Genomic DNA, 21,305 nt, shown 5'->3' with positions numbered 1-21,305 from the left:
TAACAGTCCATAAACAGGTCTCTGCCCAGACCTGGAAGGGAATGAGGAGTAACAGGTAATGGTACCTGTCCGTCCCCTCCTGTCCATCCTGCCTTGCTTCTCCAACCAAATCCTTATGCTTAGCCAGAGACCATCGGGAGCCACAACCTCATCTTTACAGGGATCATCTCCCAGGCCTTGGCAATGGGACTGGGCCAGCCCAAACCCATGAAAAGGCCTTGAATCCCAGCCCCATCCCAGCACCTTCCTTGGATCTGTCCCTTCCAGTACAGCAGAGTTATCTTCAGCTCCTAAGATCAGGTGGAATGTGCACGTTGAATCCTCTTGTTAGCATTTCCTAAGCATGGCTTCCAAACAAAGCCCCCTGAATACATATTCTGAGCAAGAAGAAGCCCATTTCTGTTGGATGCTGTCCTCAGCTATGGTAATCGGATGCTCTGGAGTGAGGTGAGCATCCAGATGCCCTCCCCACCATGGAAATTGCAGCAGGAGGACAGGACATCTCATCTCCGCAGCCGATTAAGCTGTCCATGGACTCCCTGATGCCAGAGTGGCATCAAGAGGCTCCAGACCCCGTGATTTATGTGGCTTTCCTGGTGTTTTCATAGAGTTTCTCTTCCTTAGATGCTTTACAAGCTACTCCACTCCTTTAGAGAGCACCTTCCTCCCACTGCGTGCCATGGAGCAAGATCACACATGATTCATACAGAATCATGTGGCTTTTTCAGTAATTCCAAGGTTTCTCCCTCACTCTGATGTGTCTCATCCCCAAATTCAGTGTAGATTTCTGTGTCCCAGTTCCTCGAGTCACAGATTCAGAGACTAAAATAATACTTTTGCATTAGGAAAAAGAATGAAAAGTTAAGATTTTTGGCCCTGGTGGTGAGAGTTGCTGCAGCTGCATCAATGGGAGTCCCTTCACTGACAGAGGAAATGGCTTTAATAAAGAGCTGTGATTAAGTCTGCTGTTATTTGTAAGTAATTCCAGAAACTGTTCCTCTAATCCCTCCATGGCTTAGAAGTTAAAATTAGCTCCTTAACGTTCAGTGTGGAGTTACAAACCCTGGCTTTCTGGGGCATCCTCTTACACTGCCCGAGGAGCGTCAACAGCTGCATTTGCCAAGTGGGAAAACGCTCCCCAGAACTCCTGCTCCAGCCCGGATGCTCTTCTCCTTCCCAAGGCTCCCTGAGCTCCATGGGAGCTCCCACTGATTCCAGTCCAGCTGATGGGATAGTCGCTTGGAGTTACACTTTGTGGTGTTCCCTGCTTTACAAGCTGTCTTCCTGCAAGGGAATTCCCTGGGAATTAAGGAGAATGGAATTTCTTTCCTTTCTCCTTAATTCCCAGGGAATTTCCAGGCTCCTTATTAATAAATAGAGATCTCTTCTATACAATATCAACATGACTTTTTCTTCTTTTCCTTTTCAGCATCTACATTTGTGAGTGATTGGCTGGAAGAAAGCACTGACGAACACTTTGCGTTGGGAAGCGCCACACAGAAGGACAAGCTTTCTGGTCCATGTAACCTCATGGAAGTATTAGGCATGAACAGTCTATTTGCTCAACCAAATAACTCCAGCAGCAAACTTGCACAAGGATCTTGGGATTGGAGATGTCCCACAGCACAGTAGAGTTGTATTTATCCAACCCACTTCAACAAGCCACATTCCCAGGTTTTCGGGAGCAAATTAAGCTGCCTTTAAAACAGGCTTTCCTCCTCTTGGTGCTACCCCACCATAGAGCCCTGGATCACTCCTGTACTGACCACAGGGATGAGGCACTGGACTGAGGACCAGTTTGCCCTGATCTGCCTTAAGTGCTGGCAATGCACAATGTGATGCTGGGCAGTGCATGATGTGATGCTGCTTCCCTCCCTCATGGACACCTCTCCTCCTTGTCTACCAGCAATAGCAATCCCATGGCTGTTTCAACAGGATTGATGGAAAACCACACTTCTTTATTTCCATGGGTTGCTTTCCCTTCAAATGAGCTGTCTGGACTGATGCAGCCCCATGGCTCCCTGGCTACAGAGGAAATGGGGAAGAAAAGCAGGGGAGCAGGAGAAAAGCAAAGCAGAGGAGGGAGAGAAAAGCAGGAGCACTGTTTTTGAGGCTGCAACACTAAATTAGGAGAAACAACAAGCTGCACCTTGAGCCTTAGAAAATCCAGCTGCGATGCTGAGCTTTGCTTCTGGCTCAGCACTAAGACAGGGCTACCAACAAATCCTTTCTCCCACCTTCTGCATGTCCTGATTAGATAGACTGTGACAGACGGGGGCTGTCACTTATTATGTGCTTGTTCAGTGCCTGGTACAATGCAGCTCTGATCTCAGCTCACACCCGTGCCTGCTGCATGAACAATAGCACTGAAATGAGTCTAATGGCTGGCAGTGGGGAGGTCACCGGCTGCCTGATGTCTGCCTCCCCACCAGGAACCACTGCATCCCAACTGGAAAAGGAGGAATTTCCAGGCTCCATCCCTGCCACACTTGGGAATTGCCCCTCATTAGCTCAGCAGCTAATTCAGAAACCCACATGGATATTTCCTTGGTGTAAGTATAACTAATAAGTGAAATTAATGTGTTGATGTTAATTTAATGGACTGCATTAGAACTGATGGAGCAAATACACTGAGAGCAGACAGGCAGGGGGCTGCTGGGAGGAATCCCTGCCTTTGCCAGCTGAGGTTCTCCTTTCACACAGGGATTGCTGCAACCAGCTACTGATGGAGCCTGGGCTGTCCTTGCCTCATCTAACCCCATCACAGTGATGCCACACATGGGCATCTCCCCTGACCATTGTGCAGCAAGGGTAAACCTATTAAAGAGACATGAAAAAAACAGAGGAGGAAAAAATCAATGCTTTTATCTCAGGGCTTAGAACTGGTGCTTTCAAATCTGCTACCATGCACCAAAGCTGCAGTGCCCCAGTGGGAGTGTGTTGGGACAAAGGGTGCCAGGGTGGGAGAGAGCAGCCACAGAGAAAACCTCTGAGCTGGAACCATGGCTTTTCATACCTGTCACCATGTGGATTTTCAGCTTCAGCACACAAGGCTGAGCTCAGGGGACACTGTCATGTAGATTTAGGGGTTTTATCTCCTTTCCTCTCCATTAACTGTGATACCCTTTTATTATGCTGGTTCTTCTTCCCTCCAGGTTCTTCTCTTTCCCATTCGGCAAATATTGATCTGCCCATGTCCTGAGCACGGGTTGAAATGAGCACATCTCATCCTCTGCCTGCTCCTGGGGCTGAGCACTCGTGGTGCCACCTCTCATGCCATCAGGGACTGAAGCAAAGGCCAAGGATGGGGGTTGCTCATCAACTGACGCCTCTTTAGCTCTCCCTGGCAGTGACAGAGGAGTGAACACGATGGAGATTGTGCTTGGCAGGTAGGGAGGGAATGGAAAGGGCAGAGAGAGAAAGAGCAGCCCAGGATAACAATAAACCTCTCACAGCCCTGTTGCACATTTGTACCCTGCAGCTCCTTGGGCAAGGAGGGAAGCAAATGCCAGGGGCTGCCCCCACTTGTCTTAGGGTGTGATTTTAAGCCACTGTAGTTAAATCACTATGAAAGGTTGCAAGGGTTCATCTATTTCAGCTTGAGACAGGCCTGCTTTCACTTGGTGTTGGGTGATGAGGAATTAGCAGAACCAAACTCAGACGGGGCACAGTAACTTTTGCACCAGATTAAGTTGAATTAAAAAGCAATTGGAATGCCATTTTCCTGTCTTAAAGCAGCCAAGAAAGAAGATCGTGCAACCAATGGCACTTGAAGCTTGAAGATGCAGCATCTGGGAGTAGCACAACTGCCCTTGTAATGCCCACAAAGAACAGATTCAGCCAAAGGTCTTCTCTCAGACTTCTCACCATCAGCTTCTGCATGAAGCTTCACACGACTCATTCCATTTGCCTTAAAGGGTGAACTGGTACGAGCCTGGGATTGGAATCCAGGACTTAAAGCAGCCCTGCTATTGCACAGTGGATTTCCATAGATATTTCCATGCTCTGCACACACGGAGTGGGGTTTACAGGGCTTTGCTAACAAGGGGGGTGGCTTGGAAGGGTTTGCACAACCCAGCTGCCTTCAGCACTTCCGAGTGCCCAAAACTGCCTGCAGTGCTGTAGCCAAGCCCCACTGTGAGGGGTTGTTCTGAGGGCAGGGATGCTGTTGTCCCTGTGGGATGGAGCAGTGGCTTGGGCAGGAGGACAGGCTCTGCAAGCAGCCCCAGGACTGGTTTGTGATTGCTGTTAAATCATAGAATCATGGGATGGTTTTGGTTGGAAGGGACTTTATAGAGATCACCTATTTCCAACCCCCTGCCATTGGGGGTCCTTGTCCTCAGCATCCCGGGACATTGAATGGGTGCATCTCCACAAAGGGTCTGGCCACAGAGGTATAGGAAGGTGAGCAGCGTGGCTCAGTACCACCCATCCTCCTGCAGGTGCATCCAGTTGGGCCTGGTAAGGGAGCAGCTGGAGATAACGGGAGTGTCCTGGGAAGGGAGGGCATGTGGCTCCTTAGGGGCAATAAAAGAGGCAGCTGAGGGTATGATGGGATAGGAGGGTGTTGGGGTAAGTGGTTTTGCTCCCCTTTGGGACTGGCTGTTCCTTTCCATCCTATGATGGGTGCTGGGCTGCTGGTGGGATTTCCTGGCTGTTTGATGCCAGGCCTCTTGTTTGGGTGGTGTCAGCATGGTGTATCTCTCCTGAGATAAAGTGGAGGATGCTCCCCAAAAAGAAGAGGCTGTTTGGGATGTTGCTGTTCTTTATTGGAGGGGAAATAGAGGAACGGAGGGTGAAGCAGAACCTGAGGGCTTAATGCTGTGGGGTGTCATCAGCTTGAGCCAAAGATGGCTCATCCCATCCCCTCTGTGAGCTGGGGGATGGCTGCAGCTTGGTGCCTGGGGGTGCTGGGGTAAAGAGCTGATGCTGCTGGGATCCAGCCTTGCTGCTGGTGCAGGAAATAGGGAAAGAGGACAAAAAAAAACCCACCAAAACCTTAACAAGATGGACTAAGGGGAGCTCTTGGAGGCTGCTCTGAGCCAGAGGTGCAGGGAAGGTGTAGAGGCAGCAGCTGTGTGTGATCAGTCCTTGAGTTTATGCACAGCCTGGCTTTAGGGAGCCCTTGGTGGTGGCTGCTCTGTAAACACCTCCCCTTCTGAAGGGTGCAAGGCTTGCTTTTGCTGATGAAAGCTGTCTGAATGCCTGCTCTGGGCTTTATCTGTGAGTAGCTCTGTGATTCTTACTGGGAGAGGCTTAGGAATTATCTTTACTTGCTCCTATTTAATGTTTTTCACCTTACCAGAAGCTGGGTTTCCAGGAGAGCTCTGCTTGCTTGAACTTGCCCACTTCATGCCACTGCATGTGACCTTGTGTCTTCCCTAGTGGGGGCTCTGGGGTGAGAGAGGAGGCTTGGATATGGCTGCTTGTCCTTAAATCAGACCTTAAGATGTCCTTGGAGGCAAAAGGCCTTTGCCAGGCTTGAGATGTGTGTCTGACAGCCCTGGGGTCAGGACAGGAGGGAGGTGGTGTTACTGTAACCATGGGAAGCGATGGGGAGAGGAGGTTTCCCCATGGACTACAGCAGCTCTGTAATTTTTATAGCCTGGTATTAAGTGCTTGCTTGTGCTTGCATTTAGTTCAGCTCAGCTGCAGTATGTGAGGATCCTGAGCTCAGCTTAGTGCAGGAGAGCCCCAGCATCTCCATTGCTGGTGGGAGGGGATGTGTGCTGCAGGCTGTTGGTGGGAGATGGGAGTCCCAGACCCTGCTGTGGATGGAGGTGGAGGCTGCTGTGCAGTTGTGACCTGACCCTGCTCTGTCCTGAACCCCAGCAGCACAAGAAGGCTTTTGACTGGCTGCTCCAACCTGCCAAGATGTCGCTTTTGATCAAGCACAATGACAGGTTGAGGAAGTTCAAGAACAAAGGCAAGGACCCCACTGTAAGTACCCACCTCCTTTCAGGCAACAGCAGAGCCCACTGGGGGTTTGCCTATAGCCAGGAGGTGATGGAAAGGCTTCTGAGGGGCAGTTGTCCTCAAACCTACCTGCATGTGGTGGCTCTGCATTGGGGATGCTCTGCCAGCTTTGGGATGTGGTGTGGCGCTGGCTGGGCTGCAAGGAGTGTGGGGAACATGAGCTTTGGGTGGGTGACTGGAGCTGGTTCAGCTCCAGCCTGCTGAGCTCTCTGCAGCAGTTATCCCTGTTATCTAGTATGGGATGTCAGACCACAGGATCTGTCAGCTTGCTTTAAGCCATTAGAGGAGATGAGGGTTTGCCTTTCAGGTTCAACAAATCTACTTTCATCCAGCAGCTCTTGTCCTTGGGAGGCACTAAGGGAGAGGTTTCACTCTGTCCCATCTCTTCTATAACCCACTCCAGGCCATAGCAGGGAGCTGCCCAAGAGCAGATGCTGGTTCTCTGCACTTCTTGTGTAGGAAGCTTGAGGAAGGGGGTTACAGAACTGAGCAGAGATAAGCTCCTTGAGTGATGCAGGTACCAGTGGGCTGATGCCCATCTCCTTCCCTCTAGGCCCTGCGGAGGCAGAGAGTGGAGGTGATCACTGAGCTGCGGAAGGCCAAGAAGGATGAGCAGATCTTGAAGCGCAGGAACATTGAACAAAATGAAATAGAGATGGAGAGGAATCTCCCTACAAGAGAAGGTGAAAGACATGAGGTGAGTGCTGGGTGCTCTGCATCCAGGCAGGATCACTGCTGCAGCTTGTGTGACTTAGACCAGGTGACCTGGGTTAAATAGCCAGTGCCATTCCTGATCTCCGTGCTGTGCTGGGAGTGTTTTACACTGCCTAACCATGTTATTTTGCATGGAGATGATGTCCTGTGTGGCTTCCCTTGATGGCAGGTAGAACAGGCTGGTGCTGCTTGGAGCTCCTGTCTGGCTCCCTGTGCAGTGAGGGGTAATTACTGAGCCCATAGACCCGTTACGGTGTGTCAGAGAGTCTTTCCCTGTGCTTGATTATAAGCATTAGTTGCCTTGAAGGCTTTTGTGGATTCTCTTCCTCTGCCTCATCTCAAAACTGCATTGCATAAAGAGTAGACATTACTTAGATATGAAGTGGTGACTGACTCGGGTCTAGACAGCTGATTGCCTCTGGAGATTAAAGTGGGGGAGCCCTGGCTTGCTTTCTGACTCTGAATCATCCCTGTGCCACAGATTGTTCTGCTCTCCTTGGAGGAAATCCTTCAAGGTGTGAATGGGAGTGACAGTGAGCTGCAGCTGCAGGCCACGCAGGCCACCAGGTATGCTGCTGGGCTGCTCTGTGCTGGGAGAGAGGTGGCTGATGGGGCTGCAGCGGGTTCCATTGGCAGAAGGTGTTTCTTCCTGCTTGAAGAGATGACAAAGGGGAAGGTGCCTGCTAACCCCAGCTGCCCTGAGGAACCTCACCTGGTGCCTGCTTTGTGTCTTGCCTGGCTCCATCACACCCCTGGGCAGCTCTTGTGATGAGGACCTGTGTGGTTGGACCCAAGCAAGGGGCTGGTTGTGGATCCTGTGCCTGTGCAGGATCACATGGGATCCCACAAGGAATCAAGTGCCAAATGCTTGGGCAGAACAAGGACCAGGGAGCCTGGCTCTGGAAGGGTCCATGCTGAGCAGGGCTGTCCCTACCCAGGAGGGTAGGAAGGATCACAGGGTGCCATTATCGCCCAGCTGGCAGCAGGGATGTCTCTGGAAGGTCCAGGAGAGGCTGCATCACTGCTGGTGCTGGCTTGAGCTGCCACATCAGCTATGAGTCCATGTGCTGTTCCCAGGGGACCAGTGCTATTCCCAGTGGCTGTGGGGATGTTCTGCTCATGGTGAGCAAATAAAAAGCTTTGCTTCCAAGCTGTTAACTGGGGAAGAGTCTGCCTTGTCCAGCCTGAAAGGGGCAAGTGACAGCTAGGTCACTTGGGAAACCTCATTTTAAACGTGAGCTCTGGCCTGTGCAGGGCTCCTGAGCCAGGGAGCAGCAAAGGCAGGCTCTAAGAGAACAAATAGCAGGTGCTGCTTTTTCCCTGTCTTAAACTCCTGCACAGCGGGAAGCATGGAATAATGTTGTCATGGTTCCAAAAGTACGTTTGAAGTATTGCACTCTGAGTGCAATGCTTCACGTCTCCTTTCCTCTAATAACCCTGCTGTTGCTTCAGCATTGTCTTAGATGTGTCTTCTGCAGAAGCCTCTCTATGGCAACTCCTCTGCTGGAGGGTTTGCTGACATGGGGTGCTGAACTAGCATCTCTTACAGGTGATGCTTCCCTTGCAAGCCACAACCTTGGTATTGGTCTATCCTGGAACCACACAGGGATTCTCAGTGCAGTGTCCTTTTCCTGCAGGAGACTGCTGTCCAGGAGGAAGGACCCCCCTGTCAGTGATATCATCAAGCTGGGGATCATCCCCAGGCTGGTTGAATTCCTCACCTATGCTGACAATACTCCTCTGCAGTTTGAAGCTGCCTGGGCACTGACTAACATTGCTGCTGGTACCTCAGAACACACCAGGGCAGTGGTGGAGGGAGGTGCCCTCCCAGCCTTCATCTCCCTCCTGTCCTCCCCACACATGCACATCAGTGAGCAGTCTGTGTGGGCTCTGGGCAACATTGCAGGTAAGGAGAGGTCTCCAGGCCTGGGTTATGGGCATGCAGAGAGTTACTGCCCAGGCAGTGCTGGGGGCCTGAAAGCATTGGTGCTCCTCAAGGTAGCCTTGTCTCCCTGCAGCTTTGTCTCCAAGCTGCTGCCCCTATTAAACCTTGCAGTCCCTGGTAGCCTTTGAGACCCTGTGTTAGTCTGCAAGAAGATTTTGGCCAAGGGCAAGTGCAAGACTCCATTCTGCTGGGCTGGTCTAAGCCACTCATGTTGTCAGTAGGGAGAACAGAATGGTTAGCCTGCCACAAACCAGCCATGAGGGCACTCCAGTCTACCTGAAAAGACTTGGTGGTGTGTGGCTAGTGAGTGAGCCTGGTCACCCAACCCTGGCCTGTGCCTGCATTGCTGTTTGTTAGCTGGCTTTTGACACGGGCAGATGCAGTAAACAACACTTTTTCATCTGCACAGGTGATGGTCCTCTGTACAGAGATGCTGTTATCAACTGCAACGCACTTCCTCCCTTGCTGGCTCTGGTGTCTCCTGCAACTCCAGTAAATAACCTGCATTTTCTTGACCTAACAGCTCTTAATCACTTAGGGAATGGGTGAATGGTGGTGATGCCTTCTAAACAACAAGCTGTTTGTATGATGGGATGGCACCCTGTCCTCAGCTGTTGTTAATGACCCCGCTTCTCAGCTATATACAAGCTATAGACACACACTGTTATAGCTTCAATGCTTTGAACATAGCCCCACTGCTCTCCTGGAGCATCCTTACTGGGATGAACTTCATCAAATTCTTGAGGTGTCCCTCTCTAGAGCAATGAGTTGCTAATACTGGTGCTAATATTAAACAGTAAATTCCTGATTGTGTCTGAAGAATGTCCTGTAATTTGTGCAAGGACCCAGCAAATAAGTTGTTTGGCACCTTTGTTATAGTAGCTTGTCACAGAGCCAGAGCTGAAGTTATTGGGACTTAATACTGGGGAAGGAGAAGGTGAATCCAGTGTCTTAGTCACTTACCTGTTTTATATCCCTTCTTCAAATGAGCCTCAGCCTTTAAGGCAGCTGCTTCTGGCTCCTGGATAACACCTCTGAGGTGCAGGGACCAGCAGCATAGTGCTACCTCTTCCTCACTTGTTCCTGCAACCAGGATCTTGCACCTCTGTGTTTCAGGTTTGGTTCCTGAGGAACATCACGTGGACACTCTCAAACTTCTGTAGGCACAGGAACCCCCCTCCCCCCCTGGATGCAGTGCAGAAGATGCTGCCAGCCCTCCTCTGCCTCCTGGAACATGAGGACAGTGAAATCGTCTCTGACTCCTGCTGGGCCACTTCCTTTCTGACTGACGGCCCCAGTGAGCGCATCCAAATGGTGGTGGATACAGGGATTCTCCCAAGGCTGGTGGAACTCATGGCCAGCCCAGAGCTGATCATTTTGGTAGGAAACAGTCGGCAATCTCCAGCCTCTGGTCCCTTAATGTAGAACATGTAAGGAGAGGGAAGGCATGTCTCTTGCTTATATGTGGCAGGTGTGGTGTGCTGTCATCACACTGCATTGATGGCTTGTTTGTCAAGCCACTGCCCTGTGCCAGCTTTCTGGATAGGAACTGTAAGGCTGCTTACAGCAAAACCAGGAGGACAATGCTCTCCTTATTTGAAGGATCAAGCACTTAGTGAGGAATCTCTCTGGACTTTCTGGCATGTATCCCTTGAGGTAAGGATTCTCCTTATCTCCCTTAATCTCTGTCTAGACTCCAGCTCTCCGTACCATTGGGAATGTGGTCACAGGAACTAACGAGCAGACCCAGGCAGCTATCGATGCTGGTGTCTTGGCTGTGCTGCCCCATCTCCTGCAACATGCAAAGCCAACCATACAGAAGGAAGCAGCGTGGATGCTCAGTAACATCGCAGCAGGGCCTTGCTGGCAGATCCAACAACTCATGGCCTATGGGTTGTTGCCTCCTCTGGTGGAGCTGCTCGATAAGGTAAGGGATGGGTGCAGTGTTGGATGTAGCTGGGGTTTGTGATGAATCACTTGTGAAGCACTTGTTCATATACCCAAGCACGTCTTTCAAAGCTGTGGAGATGCTTGGACATTTGGACTTATCCACATGCATGAAAGTATAGATCAGAGCTGCTCTTTGGCAGCTCTGCCAAGTGTTCACCCACTGCTCAAGGAGCTGGGGAAGGTGGATCGATCCAAGCTGAATGGAAGGGAAATGGTTTTCCTCACCTTGCACTGACCTTAGGGTGATGCTAAAGCTCAGGGGTGTCCTCACTGTGCTGCTCTTCCAGGGGAACTTCAGTGCTCAGAAGGAAGCTGTGTGGGCAGTGGCCAACTTCACAACAGGAGGAACTGTGGAGCAGATAGTGGAGCTTGTCCAGTCTGGGGTCCTCAAACCTCTGCTCAACCTGCTCTTGGCCAAGGACAGCAAAACCATCCTGATTATCCTGGATATCATTTCAAATCTCTTCCTGGTAAGATTCCCATCTCTTGCATTCCTCCTCCAGAAGAGCAGTGAGGTGTGAGCTGAAAGCTCATGTTGTGTGGTTAAACAGCAGCTGCTGCTCTTCCATGAATAAGGTAGACTTCAAGTTGTCCAATGTGTTCTTGGATACTCTTGGGTTGTCTAAAGACCTTGAGAAGGTGCAGTTCCCAAAGTGTTCCTCTTCACCTCTATGACTTCAGTTTCTCCTTCTGGAAAGGAGGAGGGATTTTGTGTTAATCCCCAGCTGGATGGAGGTGAAGGCCCTGCAGATATGCAACTGCAGAGGAATCAAGTGGTCGTGGGGTATTTCATCTCTGCTCCCTGCCACCTGATGTCTGTGTAATTGAAAGCCTGTTTCTTGTAGCACATTTAAACCAGGGCAGTGACTTCTGCAAATGAAGTAGTGGGTGGCAGGTAATGTCTGCTTCTTCTCCATGTGTGGATTGAGGGACTGGGTAGGGTCTGGCTAACCACCATGCAGTAATCCCAGCAGGAACTGGTGTTCCACAGATGCAGTAGTCACATCCTTGGGATCAGGCAGGGACTGTTTTCCTTCGACTTCTCTTACAGTAAAGACTATCTCAAACCTGTTACTAAGGGTGTATTTCCTTGCTTGTCTTATCTGATGTTGCAGGCAGCTGAGAAGCTGGGACAGACAGAGAGGTTGTGCCTGCTGGTGGAGAAGCTCGATGGTCTAGAGAAGTTGGAAGCCTTGCAGATCCATGACAACAAAACTGTCTGCCAAGTTGCACTGAACATCCTAGAGAAATACTTCTCTGGAGAGGTATGTGAGCTCTTGCTGTCTCTCACCTGGAAATAGGAAGCTGTTGTGCACTGAAATGAAGCACAGGCTTTAAGGATGCTGAAATGAGTTCTTGGAAGGGACCTCTGTGTGACTGGAGTAGTCCTTGCAGCTTGTTCCAATTGCTTTCAAAGGTCTCTAAAAGCTCAGAGTTGTCAGCTGATGAGTTGCACAGCAGATAGGGGTGCCTTGATAGTATCTTGCTGCTGGAATTCAAACTGGCATCAGCTGGAGCTGTTGCAGTTGCTGATGTGAATACCAAATGGGGAGAAGTTTCCTCCTTCAGAGCTGAGCTAGCTTGTCGCTACGAATGGAAGCCTCCTGCTCGGCTGATAACCATGCTCAGGTTGCATTTGGATTACTTGACCCTTCTCATGCAGACAGACTTATGGAAAAAAGAGAATAGGACACCATGGAGCAGTTGCAGGAGTCCCATGACTGCCACAGATGCTGTGTGTGCTCCTAGCCTTCCTCTTGCAGATGGGGGAAACATGAGGGAAGAGGCTTAGTACTCTGGTGGATCTTGGAGCTAAGGCTTAGGCTGGGTATGAACTGCAGCAGCAGGGAGCAAGTAGAGTCATAGAATAGTTAAGGTTGGACAGGTCCTTAAGGTCATCCAGTGTCTGTTCTGGTCCCTTGCCCAGAACAGGGTTTATGGGATGTCCCTGTGCGAGGGTGTGGAGGAAGCTCCCCTACACACAGCACCTCCCTGAGGGGCTGGATGGCAACATCTCCAAAGCAGTCCTGGCCTCTTGCTGTTCCAAGCAGGCTATTTAATTAGAGTGAGTTCTGCCACTCCAGCCACTCTTCCCTTCTGCCTTTGATGTCTGAGCCTGTGGACTTGGCTGTGTTCTGTGTGAGATGCAGGGACACTGCAGCTCCAGTGTGCTGTAACAAACAGGAGGACCGGGTCTGGTCTCCAAGGGTCCTGCTAGAGTCAAGCTGATCTCAACAGCTTGTTAGAGCAGGATATTTCTTAAAGCAAGGAAACTGATGTATGAAGGTTCAGGCAAGCTCTGGTGTAAAAAGCTTAGGTTTAAGATGCAGAGCCTTTAACTGATGGCAATCAACTTCCTCCTAGGTAGACTTAGACCTGTGTTGAGTCTGGACTCTCATAGTCCAAGGTGGACTGTATGATCCCTCAGCAGAGAAGCAGAAGTTCACCTTCTGAAGATGAAGCACTACATGGCTCTGAGCTCGTGGGTGGAGGTGTTGGGCATCGTACCTGAGAGGAGCAAAGATGCTGAGTCTTTCTGCTGTGAGACTCATCAATAAATTGCACTTCTGGCTTTGTACTTCTTGCCTTTGAGTTGGTTTTGGCTTTGTTCTCAAGTTGCTGTTGCAAACTGTGTAGACTCTTTCCATAGTGTTTTAATCTATTGGAGATCCTGGGCATGTTTTCTTTGGGGGTAGGTGCAGCCAAAAGCTTTCTGCATTAAGCTACTTGAAGAGCAGAGGGGATACCAGCACATCCAGCTGGGATCTTCTGGGCTTGACTTGGCATGGCTTAAGCTGCTCTGAAAAGCTGTTCAAGCAGTGTTCACCCTTCTGCAGGTGAAACCACCTCAATGGGAGATGGGATGCTTATAGCAGAGAAGGAAACCAGCCAGGGGCCAGGTGGGTTATGGTCACCTCTGTGTGCTGCTCCAGCCTCCATGAAGTATTGGGGGCTGGATGCTGTAGAAGTGCTTGGGCAGGGGTGGCTCTTGCAGCAGCAGCAGTTCTCCTCCCACTTCAGCTTCCCAGATGCTATCCACTAGCCTGGAGCCCAATGATCTGGCTCTGCCTGGAGCTGCCCTTTAATGTTGAGGACTCGCATTGCAGGTTGCTGATCCTTGCTGAGAGGAGACCTCCCTTTGGTCTCTAGCTGCAGGCTGAGCAGGAGGTGAGGATGGAGTTGGTGTGGTTCTTGGGGCCAGCTTGCAGCAAGCTCTGGTGCCCTGTGTCTCTTCCATGCCCCCTAGGGAAAAGGGAGCTGGTTAAAGCCCAGTTGTGTTCCATGCCCTGCAAGGCATGCACAGCCCTGCCTGTGTGTGCCAGAGCTGGGTATCACTTAGCTAATCTGAAATGCTGGAACTGATGAATCACAAAATGCTTCCTGCTTCTTTTTCCCCTTCTTGGATCCAAAATGATGCACTTAAAGCTGTGATAAAGAGATGCCTGAATATGCACCTGAACCCAGTGCCTGTGGAAATGCTTTGTGTGTGCCCCTGGGTTGACACAGAGGGCTCTGAGCATCTTCCCTTGGCTGATGCAGCATCTGGGAATGGTCAGATTTCACTAAGTAAAAGGAATCTGAGGCAGGTGCTTCCTCAGTGTAAATGGAGATGTGGACCGGAGCTGGGCTCTGTGTATCTGCCCTGCCTTTGGACCATGGTCCAGCATGGAGCATCCCATAGGGCTTTTCCAATGGATAGAGCTGACCCTGAGTTGCTGTTTGATGATGCTCTGCTAACTAAAACCAAGCTAAAAAGAGGAAGGGCAGAAGCATTTGATGCTTGTCCTGCTTTCTTGCATGTGCTGGCATAAGCCTGTAATAGAGGATGTTGTGCGGAGCCTTGGGACCAAAGCTGCTCCCATCATCATGTCCTCAAGCTGCAATAAAATAGCATCCCTGTAGCCCTGAATGCACTGGAGACAGAAACATCCCCTTTTCATAAGAGCTTTGGTGCATGGCTGATGTCTTGTGCTGCAGGGCAAGGCAGCGGAGGAGGTGGATGGGGATTGCAGCCACCTGCATCTCCCAACGGGCTGGGCTGGGGCATCCATGGGGACCAGCGAGGGGAGATGCTGCTTCCCCAGAGCAGCAAAACCTCCCTCTGGAGATGCACAAGGGAAGGAGCTTTCCTAATGAAAGCATCCCATGTCCTGGCCCCAGAGGAGCACAACAGTGGCTGCTCGGTCCCCACAGCACTGGAGAGCTGGGAAAGGTGCTGCCGGTGCCTGTGGTGGCCTGTGTGCCCCAAATCAGGTCCCGGTTAATTCATGCAGGTGAGGCAGGGTCTGTTTGAAAGCACTTTTATGCTTAATGTGCATTTCCTACCTTGCCTGTCACCCCCAGGCACCCCTGTGCACCCTCCATGCCATCCTGAATGCCACTTAGCAGGTCATCTCCCTTTACCCTCCGTGCATCTCCTATGTCACCTTCCATGTCACCCCCAGGCACCCCTATATATGCTCCATGCCATCCTCCATCTCACAGCCATGTCACCCCAATGCCACCATCCATGTCTCCCCCATATATCCTCCATGCCATAACTATGTCACCCTGATGCCACCTTCCATGTTACCCCGAGGAGCCCCTATGCCACATTCCTTGCACCCCTGTATATGCTTCATGCTACCCTCCATCCCACAGCCATCTCACCCCCATGCACTCCCATATACCCTCCATGCCATAACTATGTCACCCCCCAGGCATCCCTATGCCACCTTTCTTGCACCCCTACATATGCTCCATGTCACCCTCCATCCCACATCCATGTCACCCCCATATACCCTCCATACCATGTCACCCCACGGAACCCCTATGCCACATTCCTTGCACACCTATATATGGTCCATGACACCCTCCATCCCACAGTCGTGTCACCCCCATGCACCCCCATATACCCTCCATGCCATAACTGTGTCACCCCAATGACACCTTTCATGTCACCCCATGCACCCCCATATACCCTCCATGCTACCTTCCATGTCACCCCAATGTCACCCCTATACACCCTCCATACCATAGTTATGTCACCCCAATACACCCCCCGCATCACCCCATCCCACCTCCCCTTCCACCTCCCCGCCACTAGAGGGCGCCATCCCCTCTCACGCCTACCCACAGTTCCTACCCCTCCCGACCTTCTCAAGATGGCGTCCCCCTTGCCCTTCACAACATGGCGCCTCCCTTCGTCTTCTCCGCGCCGCGCGTTGACGTCACAGCCGTCCGCCGTGCGTGGGGCGGGGGCGTGCCCAGCGCGCTCCCCGGGCCGGGCGGTGGCGGCGGCGGCGGCGGCGGTGGTGGCGGTGTCTGAGGGGAGCGGCTGGGCCCGCATGGCGGGGGGACGAGGGGCTACCGGTTGAGACCGCTTCCTTCTCTTCTTCCTCCTCCTTCTCCTTCTTCTTCCTCTTCCCAGCGCGATGTCGAATCCCGGGACCCGCCGGAACGGTTCCAGCATCAAGATCCGCCTCACAGGTAACGGGGCGGCGATGGTGTGTGTGTATGTGGGGCCCGGTCTCCCCTCCCTTCACGCCGACAGGCCGGCCGGCCTGTCGGCGTGAAGGGAGGGGAGACCGGGCCCAAGCAGAGTGGGGCAGCGGCGTGAGGGGAGGTGTCAACCAGCTTGTCTTACCCTCTCGTTCCCCCAGGCCACAGCACCCTGTTCTTTATGGGGTCTCCTCTGCACCTTCAGTGTAGGAGGGGTTCATTGTGTCCCTCCCCTATCCCATCAAGGAAAAACGCCTTGTTCCTTCCTGGGATCTCCTCTACACCTTCCGAATGGGGATTCCTTTTGTCCCCCACTCTGTTCTAGCAAGCCAGAGCACCCTGCTCCCTCCTGGTGTCTCCTCTGCACCTTCCATGCGGGAGAACCGTGTGTCCCCCCCTATTCCAGCAAGCCAAAGCACTTTGCTCCTTCCTGGATTCTCTTCTGCATCATCCCTATAGGGAAACCTTGTGTCCCCTCTGTTCCAGCAAAGCAGAACAACCTGCCCCTTCTTGGGGTCTTTTTTGCACCATCCCTATGGGGATTCCTTGTGTCCCCCCCCTTCTAGCAAGGCAGAACACATTACTCCTTCCTGGGGTCTCCTCTGTACCTTCCACGTAGGGGAGTTCATTGTGTCCCCTCTGTTGCAGCAATGCAGGGCACTTTGCTCCTTCCTGGGGTCTCTTCTGCACCATCCCCATGGGGAAACCTTGTGTCCCCCTTACTCCAGCAAGCCAAAGCGCTTTGCTCCTTCCTGGAGTCTTTTCTGCGCCTTCCTTTTGAGGGGATTCCTTGTGCCTCCCCCCATTCCAGCACATTACTCCTTCCTGGGGTTTCCTCTGCTCCTTCCATGTGAGAAACCTTGTGTTCCCTCTGTTGCAGCAAGGCAGATCACCCTGCCCCTTCCTGGGGTCTCCTCTGCACCTCCCATGTCATTGAACATTGTGTCTCCCCTATTCAGCACCTTGCTCCTTCCTGGGGTCTGTTCTGCACCTTCCCTGTAGGTCCCTTATGTCCCCCCGCTATTCCAGCAACCCAGACCTCCCTTGCCCTTTCCTGGTTTCTCCCCTTTCCCCACGAGGATCCCCAGGGCTGCCTCTCTCCCAGCTTGGCTTTCACCAAAGCCTTTCATCATTCCCCTTGCTTCGCTGTAGTTAATAAACTCCCCCCCGCTTCCCATGTGCAGAGGAGGAGAACTCGGTTGCTAATGAGACAACGTGCGTTTACTTGCTTTCAGCTTCTCTTTTGGTGCTTTTTTAGCTCTTCTTCCTCCTTCCTCCCAAGTTGAAGGCAAATCCTGCCTTCAGCTTCCAAAGTCCCTTCCCCAAGCGAGAGGTGACACCAACCGTAGTGTGCGCGACGAGGCCTCAGTGAGAGTGCGCCTATGGATAAACCCGTTTGTGTTGCACCCTGAAAGATGTGGATTCAGCCTCCTAGGAGCTGCTCCGGTCGATGTTTTAATGGGAAGAGACCCAGTATGAATTGTTAATGAACAAGGTGCAATCTGGTCTGTCAGAGGCAACAAGTGGATGGTGGAGATGGCTTGGGCTGAAGGAGCCATGCTGCTCCCCCAGGTCACTGCCATTGATCACATAAAGCTGTTTCTGCATAAAACAGTGCCAAATAATGCGAAAACAGCATTAGTTAAACTTCAGTTACAGGTTAACTTGCTTCTGGCATGGAATGCAATCAGTCAGAAGCAGCATCCTCCCCAAAAGTCCTGGTTTGCTTTTAATCCTTCATTTGATTCTGTGCTTTGGAAGACCAGGGTTGGGGAGGATCATGTAAAGCTGAAAATCCTTTTGGCTGTGAGAAGGCTGAAAATAGTGTTAGGTTGTATGGATGATGCTTGATGTGAAACGGGTTTTGTGGTGCTGGGTCCAAAATGTCAGCTTGGTCATTCATGGGGCTTATTCCTATGCAAGTCAGTCAATAAGAGTGTGAGGGAAGGAACTGAGGCCGTGGTCTCAGTTTGGAGCTGGAGGACAGCATTTAAATAGCAGAGAGAAGCTGTTGGGTTACATCGGAGAGGCTGAGTGCTGCATCCAAATGCTTTGTTGCTTTTAGCGTGCACCCAACGATGTTGTCTGGAAGAGGCTGAAGTTTCACTTTATTGAGCAACTTTGCGGATGAATTTTCTCCTTCCTCCACGTTTTGGAGCTGCGTTGAAGCAATCTGCTTGCTCCGACACATTTCTTTACGAGCGGGAATGGGTGGTGTGACAGAAATTGCTGTATTTAATCAAAAAAGAAATTGCTTTGGGAGAGGTTTCGCTTCCGAATCGTTAGGCAACGCCGCGTTCTTGGCTTCGCTGGAGACCAGTGTGCTGACTTACCTGTTTCAAAGAGCTCTAGCTAAGCGTGCCTTTTGCTTTCTCCTCTGGTTTGCTGTTGGGAGGTTGGGGCAGGTTTAAATCAAGCCAGAAGGAGCTCTTTTGTTATGATTTACTACCTGCATTGTGTGTCCTGTGGTTAGAAACCATTTCTGTTTTACCCTGCTGAAAATAGCGGTGTAGGTACCTCTTTAGGCTGAAGATCCCATTTACTTTGCAAATGGGAAGGGAACAGTGCTAGAATCCGTCTTGCCTTTTTTTGTAAAGGCATCATTGTATTTTCCTCATGTATTTTTATTAGCAGCATGTTGGGGTTATTTTTGTGGGTATATCTAAAAGCTTTGGATCCTCTGATGATTGTGGGATATTCTCTTCCAGCTTATACAGAGCGATGTCAGTCCTATCCTGATAGAAACGGTAATGAAACAAAATGGCAAATGATGCATCTTCTTTCGAAACACTAGAAAACCCCCAACCTCAGGAAGGAAGTTGGATGGCAGCTTAAAATCATAGAATCATAGAGTGGTTTGGGTTGGAAAGGACCTTAAATCATCCAGTTCCAACCCTCTGCCATGGGCAGGGACACCTCACACTAAACCATGGCACCCAAGGCTCTGTCCAGCTTGGCCTTGAACACTGCCAGGGTTGGAATGACTCTGTGTCCTGTGGCTCTCAACCGTGCTGATCTCTCTCATCCTATCTCCATTTCTCCTGTTCCTCTTATTCTCATTGAAGCTTTCACCACTGCTGGTGATGCAGGAGCTAGAGAGATCCCTGGCCATGTCTCTTGCTGCTTGGAGCAGTTCTAAGCAAAGTAAGGTAAAACTTATCATTAAGTCTGTGGTTTCTTTGTGCTGCCCTCAGGGTAGCGCAGCAGTGGTGGAATTACCCAAACAGAGATGGAAACACTGCAGTGATATTGTGAACGTATGTGCTCAGGATCCCCTGCATGAGGGAGGAACATGATCCACAGGCCAGGGGACCTTTGTGGAGCACGTGTCCCTTTGCACTGATGCGCTTCTCTGCAACCTTTGTTTGCTGCTGCAGTCGCTGCTCCCTGGGGAAGTTCCAAAGGGTTCATCATCTCCAAGGCTTACACGCGTCTCGCTCATGCTGTTATATCACCCTGGAGCGCTTGTGAAACCCGCAGTCTCATTGTGCTGGGGAGTAGAGATGTTCCCGTTCCATGTAGCTTGCAGGCCAAGGTTGCAGGTGGAATTGGGAAGAGACCGTGAAGGAGTGGACTAAAGATGGAACTTTTCTACCCAAAAAGCTACAAGTTGTGTTGTGGCTTCATCATTGGCTGTTTCAGCAGGGTCTGTGCTCAGGTGGTAAAAGATGGGTGGCTTCTAGTGCCATTGTGGAACTAAGAGATTGGGAAGGAAAAGGCATTGCTTTAACCTTTATGGATCAGTCCATAGGTGGAGGCAGGGAGGACCTCGTGTATGAGGTCAGATGGAAAAACCAGTTTCTTTAACGGAAAAGCCAGAGTTGGTGCAACAGGAGAATACAAGTGGCTCCAAGCACCTCACTAAGCTGCGGTTCAGAGTACTCAAGAGTGTAAAAGGCATTCCTCCTCAGCAGACCTGGCTGTTGTTGGGATTGTGGATGGAGGGTAAGGACAAGAGCCCTTCCATGTGTGAGGAAAGCACAGTGTAGGAAGCATCGGGGGGGAGGATGAGAAGGAAGCAGGCAGTTTCTGTTCGCTGAGGGAAAGAACCAGACGGGATCTGTAGGTAACAGATTTGATTCCTGTAGGGAAGGTGCTCAGCAGTGGCAAAGCAAGGGAAAGAGGTGATGCAGGTGAGTATCCAGAACAGCACTTTCAGTTCAGTGTGTTCGGCCCAGGTTAGGGAAGTCCCATCCACAAAACTGACCAGTTGGTAGCTGGCAAATGGGTGGCTTTGGGCCTTTTTGCAGATGTGCATTTGTAATTTAAGGAACACACCAAAGAATACAGTTACTTCAACTCGAAAACAGAATATTACCTTACCTTAAAAGCAGAGTTCACCTAGGATTGTTACAAAAGCACAGGTTAAAATGTGTCACATCAGTACATTTTGCTTGCCTTTCCTGACTAATGCATTAATCATTGCAGCAGAGTTAACCGAGTGATCAATAGCAACACTAATACTGGTGACCTGGGCAGTTTTATGTCCAGTGTTGAGAAACAATGAAGATCTGTGTAGAGATCTCAATATCAGGCATTGTAAATCCTTCATAGGCTGTCTGCTGCTTTATGGTTGTACATTAGAAGGGCTGTGGGTTACAGCCTAAGAGCACTGGTGCAGGACAGACAGCGGCTGCTCAGCCCAACCTTGGCATTTGGAACTCAATACTGAGCCGGTTTCACGCAATGGGGAACACGGTGGGATGCGGCAGTAAGTTGCTCCAAATATACTTTGCGTGGTAATCTGGGAGCATGGCGAAATCTGTGTCTTGTTATGGTCTTCTTGTAAGGGTTTTTCTCTACTCCATGTCTTCTGGGAGCGGGCTGCTTGGTGTTTGGAGTGCCAGGCTGGAACTTCACTACAGATTCCCTGTGCGACGCTGAGCCGAGGCGCTTAATCTCTCCCCGCTTCTCTTCCCCATTTGTGTTATGAAGTAGTAGTGTTTGGTGAAGGTATGTCTGGGGCTGCTCAAGCCCCTTGGAATAGGGATGGTGAAGAGGCTTGGGGCATATAACTATAAGGACTTGAACAAACCAAATCATCCTGCTTTCCTGCGGGGGAAGTTCGAGCGCAGCCTTTGCAGCCGGCCAGCTGGCATCTTCGGGCTGCCGGAGTGGGAATCCAAAGAGCAGCCTTTTCCTCTGGGCAGGCTATGGGTAGTGAGGCTCCTTTTTTGTTTCTCCCAGTAAGTCAGGACGGTGCCAGCACCATTGTCCTGGTGGAAGTAAATTAAATCTC

At 51.0% G+C, this 21,305-nt stretch overlaps 2 protein-coding genes across 6 annotated transcripts in view; both read left to right on the top strand.

Moving 5' to 3' along the window:
• Positions 1-5,867: 5,867 nt before the first annotated feature.
• On the top strand, positions 5,868-11,901 carry KPNA7 (karyopherin subunit alpha 7). Its single transcript, XM_061345895.1, has 9 exons — positions 5,868-5,940; positions 6,530-6,673; positions 7,172-7,257; positions 8,328-8,596; positions 9,045-9,127; positions 9,752-10,015; positions 10,329-10,562; positions 10,873-11,055; positions 11,701-11,901. The coding sequence occupies exons 1-9, from the start codon at positions 5,875-5,877 to the stop codon at positions 11,884-11,886; spliced, it is 1,515 nt and encodes a 504-aa protein (XP_061201879.1). The 5' UTR covers positions 5,868-5,874; the 3' UTR covers positions 11,887-11,901.
• A 3,972-nt stretch (positions 11,902-15,873) lies between these two features.
• Positions 15,874-21,305, top strand: part of SMURF1 (SMAD specific E3 ubiquitin protein ligase 1) — a 45,657-nt gene continuing 40,225 nt past the window's right edge. Inside the window, exon 1 of one of the 5 annotated variants that reach the window (XM_061346183.1) lies at positions 15,874-16,054. In XM_061346183.1, coding sequence (XP_061202167.1) covers positions 16,000-16,054 — 55 coding nt within the window. In that variant the 5' untranslated portion in view covers positions 15,874-15,999. Of the gene's footprint in view, positions 16,055-20,408; positions 20,778-21,305 lie in introns of those variants that run through there. The other 4 variants (XM_061346177.1, XM_061346199.1, XM_061346190.1 and 1 more) reach the window with 4 other exon arrangements.

Source organism: Neopsephotus bourkii, unplaced genomic scaffold (assembly GCF_033783945.1).
Source record: "Neopsephotus bourkii isolate Nb327-2 ecotype Australia unplaced genomic scaffold, CSIRO-AGI_Nbou_v1 NB_39, whole genome shotgun sequence".
In the NCBI taxonomy this organism is placed as follows: Eukaryota; Metazoa; Chordata; class Aves; order Psittaciformes; family Psittacidae; genus Neopsephotus; species Neopsephotus bourkii.
Note: the sequence above shows the minus strand (reverse complement) of the source record. Positions and strands in the feature narration are given on the sequence as shown.

What these genes read in the sequence shown, in the direction of transcription:
- KPNA7 (XM_061345895.1), top strand. Translation starts at nt 5,875, where the DNA reads ATGTCGCTTTTGATCAAGCACAATGACAGGTTGAGGAAGTTCAAGAAC. An exon ending in ACAAAGGCAAGGACCCCACT is followed by an intron (nt 5,941 to 6,529) that starts GTAAGTACCCAC and finishes CCTTCCCTCTAG; the next exon opens with GCCCTGCGGAGGCAGAGAGT. An exon ending in TCATTTCAAATCTCTTCCTG is followed by an intron (nt 11,056 to 11,700) that starts GTAAGATTCCCA and finishes CTGATGTTGCAG; the next exon opens with GCAGCTGAGAAGCTGGGACA.